General features: G+C 48.9%; 1 protein-coding gene across 4 annotated transcripts in view; it reads right to left on the reverse strand.

The window, feature by feature from the left end:
- Positions 1-8,449, reverse strand: part of USB1 (U6 snRNA biogenesis 1) — a 45,792-nt gene that overhangs the window by 11,801 nt on the left and 25,542 nt on the right. For 3 of the 4 annotated variants that reach the window (XM_011971807.1, XM_011971804.1, XM_011971806.1), the window contains exons 3-5: positions 7,938-8,121; positions 3,872-3,925; positions 781-886 (exon numbers count right to left, since the gene is read on the reverse strand). In XM_011971807.1, the coding sequence (XP_011827197.1) occupies positions 781-886; positions 3,872-3,925; positions 7,938-8,121 (344 nt within the window). The remainder of the gene's footprint in view (positions 1-780; positions 887-3,871; positions 3,926-7,937; positions 8,122-8,449) is intronic. The other variant, XM_011971805.1, reaches the window with a different exon arrangement.

The following is an 8,449-nucleotide window of genomic DNA, read 5'->3' on the forward strand; positions in this document are numbered from 1 at the left end:
AACCACACTGTCACCTTGATCTTGGACTTCTAGCCTCCAGAACTGTGCAAAAATAAATTTCTGTTATTTAGGCCACCCAGTCTATGGTATTTTGTTATGACAGCCTGAGCTAAGACAGTCCTAGTCACAGAAGCCTTCCTTGAAGTATCATAGAGAGTCATTACATCTGTGACGTGAAAGAAAATCCACCGTCTATTCTGATCTAGGACATTCCAGTATACACCATACTTTTCAGATGACATGAACAAAATCCCCAAAGTCTCAAGTTTTGAAGCAACAATAATTGTCACCATTCAAATTCATACTTACCTCCCTCAGCACGGTTTAAAAACCTACATCAAATAAAACGAATGGCCCTTCAAAGCCCCGATAGTCGACTTAGAGCCCAGGTGCCGTTGGAGGGCCTGGGCAAGGTGCAGGAAGGTGTGTGAAGCTACAACTCTTCTCTGAGGGTCAATTTGACCAAAAATTATTAGGGACATCTACTTAAAAAACGTGAAAACAACATGTGAACATTGTGGAGCAGAAGGTACAAATCTGGGGTGTATTTATGATACAAAGCAAGATTTCTAAGAAATGTTGGACTTTGGGTGGGCTGCATCTGACTACAGCTCAAAGCCCTCACTCCCGAGGTGTGCATCCTCAGAAGGCTGGCATTCAGAGCACTGACACGGGAGGTTCTGAAGGGTCTTCAGTTTGCCTCTTATGAGGGCCTCTTTAAAGACAGTTTTATTCTCATTAGAAATGGGTCAGTGGAGCAGCAGCAGCCCCATTCATTACCTGGTAGAAAGTGGTGAGGTCGAATTCCTCCATGACTCTGTCCACCTCTGAAACTAGGTCCAGGAACTGGGCGTGCCCTGAAGTGACCTCGAGCCCAATAAAGGTCCTGGGGAGAGGAAGACAACACAGGCATGAGATGCAGCCTCTGAGAACACCAGCCATCTGCGCAGCCGAGGAGGAGCCAGGCAGAAAGTCAACAGACCTGGGCCGTGGGTCTCACCCTGTCTCCCTGGTACACTCGCTTTCCTGCTCCATGAGCCAACTCTCTCAGTCCCCACATTCTCTGTCTGTAAACCTTCCTTTCCCAGTTCTCACCCACACAGCTCTCCTCCCTCTCCTGGATCTAGTAACCCTTCCAGGAATGCCTTCACCCACCACTGCCAAGACACAAACCCAGAAGCTTCTGCATCTCCATTCTCCACCATCGTTCCAATTGCAAACGACTCCTGTCCTCAAAGAGGCCTCTTCTCAAGGACTTTGCTTCCTGGCATCTGCCACGCCTCCCACAAGCACTCACATGCTCTCTCTCATCTTTAAAAACTCTCCCCTGAACCCACGGCTTCAGCCAGTCCCCATCCCATTCTCAGTAAAACTTCTCAAAAAGACAATTTGTCCACCATCACTATCTCTTTCTCACCTCCCATCTTCAACCCACTTTGCTGGAAGTGCTCTTGTCAAAGTTGCCAACAACCTCCACGTCACCAAATCCAAGGGACACTTTGCTGTCTGCCTCGTACCTGGACTCTTCCCTCCTTGAAACCCTTTTCTCTCTTGTCTCCTAAGACACCACCTGCCATGCAGTCCTGGTTTAATCCTGCCTCCTGTCTCCCGGTTCAGTGTCCTCTGCCATCCTGTCTCCTCTCCAGCCTCTCCATGGTGAAGATCACTGGATCTCCTCCATTTGCAATCTCCAGGAGGCTGTTCTCACCCAGCCCCGCTTCCCACACTGGCCAACATTTCTATCTCCAGCTGGTCCCTCTCCTGAACACCCAGTTGTATATGTGACATTTCCACCTAGGGGTTCAATAGGCAGCAAAACCTAACAGGTACAAACAAACAGGTACAAAGCAGAACTTTTGATTTTCATCCCACCAGTGTCTCCTATCACAGAAAACAGGGCCAGTTGTTCCAGCCTCAAACCCAGGAATCAATGTTCATCTTCCCCTTGCGTCACATAAATCTAACCCATTGGTAATTTGGTTGCTTTTGCCTCAGTGTATCTCCAGTGTGTCCACCTCTTGGTCTTCCACGGCCATCACCCTAATCTAGACCACTGTCCAGTGGTCCCTCACCTGGACAATGACACTTGGCTCCTCTCTGGTTTCCCTGCATTCACTCTTGCTCCCTTCTATCTTGCCCCCAGACTCCATGGCCACAGACACACCATCTAGCCAGACTGACATCCCCAGATACACATCAGATCATGCCTCTCCTCTGTTCACATCCCTCCAATGGCTCCCATTATACTAAAAATTCAAACTCCTTACTTGACATTGCAGCCCCTGGATGGGCTAACCCTGCCCATCTCATCTCCTATCATTCTCCCACGTGCTCTCTGGGGTTGGCCTCACTGGCCCCCTCAAACACGCTGAAATCTTCCCTGCCTCGGAGTCACTTAGTTTGCTATGTCCTCTGCTTGAAGCTCTTGCAACAGCTCTTCCCAAGACTGGCTTCTCATTCTCAGGTCACCATCAAATGCCATCTCCCTGGCCACTTCCCTGGTACCCTCCTGGACTACCCACTCCTAACCATCATATCACACCACAGTTATTAACAAACACTCTCATTACTTATTATCTGTCTCCCCTCCGAATATGAGATTGAAAAGAGCAGGGCCTGTGTCTACCTCTTCACTGATGAATCCTGAGCATACAGCAAATGCCTGGCACAAGTGGGTGCTTAACAAACTTGTGCAGCATGGAGTAAGTGAACGAATAAATGAGGCCCCTTTCAGAAGTGCTCAGAAAAGGTGGCCCAGTGAGTGTGTCAGACAGGGAGGCTCGCTTTGAAGGCAGGATAATCATTTCTTCTTATGTTCATCTAACACTTCAATACTTTTAACTTTTCAAAGGCCTTGGGGCTCACTTGAGCCTTACAACTGCCCAACAATGGATGTTGGGAGGTGTGTGCCAGTGTGAAAACGAAAGGTCACAGAGATGAAGACATGGACCAAACACCACAACTGGGATGGAGCTGGGCAGAAACAGGTTTTCTGACTTTCACAGGTTTTCACTAAACCAAGATGCTTCTCTCAATCTCTGTGCAACACCCCCACATACTCCTCCAGTCATTATTTATTTATTTATTTATTTATTTATTTATTTATTTATTTTTGAGACAGAGTTTCGCACTTGTCGCCCAGGATAGAGTGCAATGGCATGATCTGAGCTCACTGCAACCTCCACCTCCAGGGTTCAAGAGATTCTCCTGCCTCAGCCTCCCCAGTAGCTGGGATTGCAGGCGCCTGCCACCACACCCAGCTAATTTTTTGTATTTTTAGTAGAGATGGGGTTTTGCCATGTCGGGCAGGCTGGTCTTGAACTCCTGACCTCAGGTAATCTGCCCACCTTGGCCTCTCAAAGTGCTGGGATTACAAGCGTGAGCCACCGCACCTGGCCTTGTTATTTACTTTTTTGAGACAGGGTCTCACTCTGTTGCCCAGGCTGGAGTGCAGTGGTGCAATCGTGGCTCACTGCGGCCTTGACCTCCAGGGCTCAAGCGATCCTCCCATCTCAGCCTCCCAAGTAGCTGAAACTACAGGCACACACCACCACACTCAGCTAATTTTTGTATTTTTCATAGAGACAGTGTTTGGCCATGTTGCCCAGGCTGGTCTGGAACTCCTGAGCTCAAGCTATGCACCTGCTTCAGCCTCCCAAAGTGCTGGAATTACAGGCATGTGCTACTGCACCTGGGATCTCCCAGTTATTTTTCTTAATGAAAGGTTCAGATTTGGGGATAGCTGCCTTTGTAGTCATTGAGTTGGTTAAAAGCAGACAAAAAACGGGACAAATAAGTCCAGAAACAAAGCACTCAATTTTTGCACCAAAGAATCTTCCTCTAATAGTGACTGGGGGTTGGGAAGACGCACCTGGTTTTCTCTTGATTGGTGTAAATCTTTACCTGGTTGGCAGTAAAGAAGAATCTGAAATGTAGAAGACCATATTTCAGGAAAAATCATAAGAGAAAAAGCAGAAAAAATAGCTTATGTTAAAAAAAAAAAAACAGCACTTTGAAAATATAGTTAACTCATTTTGCACTTAATATTATCACCCCATTATGCAGATAGTATACTGAATCCTAAAACATTAGAGCTGGACAAGACCTTGAAATCACCCAGCCCGAGTAACATACAACATCATCCAGGTGCTAGTAAAAATTTTACTTTGTTAATAGCAGTTCATTTCGATAAACAATTTGAGACTATCTCAACTTTACTGATGGGAACTGAGAAAGCCTTATTTATCAAGTAGGTGATAATGGACCATTTAACAGCTGATTCATTTCTTGCAGTTTTTTTAAAAAATAGACAACTCCGATTTCATCTAAGCAATCACGAGAACATTTCTTCGTGTGTCAGGGCTGAGCTCAAGCCTTTGCACACATCCGTTTCTCGAATCCTCACACAACTCTGTGAGCAGGCCTACAATTATGCCCATTTTACAGACAAAGAAACGGAGGCATGGTGAAGCTGAATTTGGTGAGCCAGGATTTGCACAGTCAATCTGCCTGTTTCCAGAGTCCTTGCTGTCACCTATGACCCTTTAGTGAGGGGAAGTAGGTCTCTGTTGGTGTGAAATCGAGACAGATGCCCCCACCCACCCACCCCTCAGATCAATAACACAGAAAGAGTCAGGCTCAGCCAGGTGAGTGCTTTGACTTGGACTGGTTCTGTCCTTTGTTCTCTGAGACACTAGCAATCTCACCATAGAAAGTCCCGTCACAGAAACAGATCATTTTACAGCCCCCAGGCCAAGGGGCTCACCCCCATCTGAGGGAACATAATATACCAGCATGCTAGGGAGAGTCTCACAATCTGCCCAAGGGCAAAAGTCAGTCAGCCAACTCTCCGCCTCTGGGGAAAATGTAAGGGATCACAGAACCACCAGGAGCTCAATTAAGCGCAGCTTTTAGGAAGAGTTCTCAAGGTGTCTCCCAAACATCCTGGAGTGGACATTGGATGTCTGTGCCCAACCAACACCCCTTCTCCTGGTAACCTCCTGTTGCAAGATGGCTCTCCATCCCTACTCCAGAGGCAGGCTGCCCAGGCCTGGCCAAGCAGAGCTTAGCATCTCCTCAGTCACAGCTAACAGAATCAGGGGTGCACCGCCCACTCTTGGTCACCTTAGGCTCAACCAGATGATCAAAGTTGAAGAGACCACACCTGGCCAGGCTTCACTCGTGACACAGAGCAGTGACAGATCCTTTCCTCAGAGGGAACCAGCCCAGGGGTCCGGTCCAGGTGCTGTTTTCTAGTCTCCCAGTGAGCAAGGGAACCAGCCACATATACATCCCACAGGGATCAGAATTTCTTGCAATGGACTTTAGGCAGAATTTTCAGAAGTCCCAGCAAGGGACTTGTGCCCAGTTAAGGAACCACTGTATGCAGGGGAGCCCAGGCCGTGGCGTCCCTGCAGGGGCGCAGTTCACGCGTCTTCCCAGCGCAGGTGCAGTGTGCCAGTCATCAGCACTAGCTCTCCTCCTTCATCCAGGGAAGCTGCTTCTGCAGGATAAGGGAAGCACTCTGTGTGGAAGGGGGAAGGGCCTGTTAACTCTTTACTCCCAAAGAAAGCGCACAGGAGCCGGGTCAGACCAGGCAGTCATTTCTGGGACTTGTGCGGAAGCCAGTCAGAGAGGGAGGCTGTCTTTCCAGGCTGGTACACCATCAGCCCGGAGATGTGGTGGCTTCATCATTGTGACAAAGGAAGGGGACAGAGCTGAGATGGTGACAGTCAGGTGCCATCTGATATCTTGTTACCCCGGTCCATTCATGCATGAGCCAGTGCTACCTCTGAATCTTTTAGTTATACCAGCCTATAAATTTCTCTTTGGTTTAGGCCACTTTGGGTTGGGTTTCTGGTACCTGTGGTTAAGACAGTCCTGATAATATACATACGGCTCAATCCATTTGATAATGACAATCCAAAGAGGGGGAGGGCTGGACTAGGTTGAGAGATAAGTTTGAGTCCTGATTCCCTGGCCAAGTGACCGGATTGGGACAAATCCTGTCCTCCTCTGGCCTTCAGAAGGGGTTCAACTAACTGAGCAGTTTCCCAGCTGGGCAGTGACATCCTATGGAATTCCTGGGCCTATGGTCCCCTGAACTGTGGGAGTAGGGCTTTGGCTAGAAGACTGTTTATTTCTGTTTTACACAGCCACACACCAGGCTTTCGTGCAACACCTCATTTGAAAAAAGGCTCTGCTGATAAAGGCAGGGTCAGAAAACCACCAGCTGGGCGGCTTCTTAGGCTCCTTCTAGTACCAACAGTAGAGGATCCAGAAAGATATTCTCTGGGTTCCCTCATTCCCGCCTCATGACTCCACAAGCATCTATTTGATGTCTCTGTGAGCAGAGCACTAGGGAAAAGCTGTGGGGTAATTGAGAGAGAGGCCACAGTCCTGGCTTGGAGGAACGTGGCTTCCAGGAGGGAAGATGGACACAGGAATGACTGCATATGAGGGTGAGCGAAATGACCACGAGGGGTAAACAACCACAGGACCGACTGATCTCTGGATGGAGGGATTCTGCAGGAGATGCCAACCGGCAGAGCCTCAGTGAAAGAGCAGGATTTTGATCTGGACCAGTCTAGCAGGAGATGCATTTCTGGTAGGAAAAGAGTTATAAAATAACGCAATCGGTAAGGGGGAAAAAAAGCCCCAGGTTGGCAGACAAAATCAGAAGTGGGGTCTGGTACTAAGCCTTCACCCAAGTGGTGTGCTGAGGGCACCCATGATCTCCTTTCACCCCCACCAGCCCCCAGTGAGGTAGCCCCCACCACTACCATGACCTGTTTGACCTATTATTGTAAAATGATAACGTATGTGTTGGTCTCAGCCTCCAGTTCCTGACACAGAGATCCTAAAACCTATGTCATTTCCTAAGCAGTGGGGGTGCTAGGAGCATCTTTTGTTCTATTATCTGGTCTGTGACCCTGGCTCCTGACACAGAACTCCTAAATCTTTTGGAATTTCCTGGGTGACAGGAGCATCTTTGGTTCTGATGAGGCAACTCTCAGTGGCCTCCTGGATGGAGGCCGATCACAGAAAGAGCAAGGCATGATGAGAAGCTGGAAACTTTCAGCCCCACCCCCTATCCTCCTGGGATGGGAGGGAAGCTAGAGACTGAGTTAATAATCCATCATGCCGACATGATGAAGCCTCTGTAAAAATTTGGAACTACAGGGTTTGAGGAGCTTCCCTTGGTGAATAAGAAGGCACCCATGTGCTGGAAGGGTGGCTCACCCCCAACTCCACAGGGTCAGAAGCTCCCATGCTCAGGACCCTTCCAGACCTCACCCTACCTCTCTCTTCATGTGGCTGTTCATGTGTATCCTTTAATACATCCTTTGTAATAAACTGGCAACCTAATAAGTGGACTGTTTGCCTGAATTCTGTGAGCCATTCTAGCAAATGATCAAACCTGAGGAGGGGGTCCATAGAATCTCTGATTTGTAGTGAAATCAGACAGATGTTGTGGGTAGCGTGAGAGCTCAACACTGCAGATGGTGTCTGACATGGAGCGCAGTCTTGTGGGACTGAGCCCTTAGCCTATGAAGTCTGCACTAACCCTGGGTTATTAGTGTCAGAATTGAGTTCGATTATAGGACACCCAGTGGGTGTCTGTAGAGTTGGATAATTTGTTGGTGCGGAAAAAAACTCCACACATCTGGTCACAGAAGTGCTGGAAATACTGAGCGAGGGCTTACAGAAAAACAGCTGGCTTTTCCTACAGAGCAGATAAGGCATCAGGGGTGTCAAGAGCTTCCACGGCATGCCCAAGGTCATGCAGGACAAGAAGTAGAGCAGGCAGCCCCAGGAGAGGGGCCGTGTTCTATCTTTAGGTCTGGCCTGCCTGCTGGGGTAATGCCCGCAGTAGCTCAGGAGAGGAGGAGAAGCCGTGGAGGGGAGGGAGCAGAGCGGCAGAGGGAAGCACTCACCTCTGGAAGGAGGCCATGCGGGCTTTCAGAGCCTGCACAAAGGGGAGGATCCAGTGGTGGCGCAGAACTACACTCTGGGACAGGCTGAGGTGGAACGCTTCCATCCTTACCAGGCGGGGGACATATGTCTGGGCATGGGGGAGCAACACGTCAAGCAGATCCAGGAACTCCTCCTTGGCTTCATCTGGAGGAGAAGAGTAAAGAGGGCAGGCCGTTCTCTCAGCCAAGGTGCCATGGCTGAATGAAGAGGCCCAGAAGGCAGACGGAGGTCCTTATTACTCTGGGTTTGGGGAGAAAATTACTTGGACAGCAGTCTATGTCTATGTCTTCTAATATAATTTTATTTTATTTAATTTATTTATTTTTTTAGACGGAGTCTCACTCTGTCGCAGAGGTTGGAGTACAGCGGCACCATGTTGGCTCACTGCAAACTCCGTCTCCTAAGTTCAAGCAATTCTCCTGCCTCAGCCTCCCGAGTAGCTGGGATTACAGGTGCCCACCACCACACCCAG

The sequence above is a fragment of the Mandrillus leucophaeus genome, unplaced genomic scaffold (genome assembly GCF_000951045.1).
Source record: "Mandrillus leucophaeus isolate KB7577 unplaced genomic scaffold, Mleu.le_1.0 Scaffold125, whole genome shotgun sequence".
NCBI lineage: Eukaryota > Metazoa > Chordata > Mammalia > Primates > Cercopithecidae > Mandrillus > Mandrillus leucophaeus.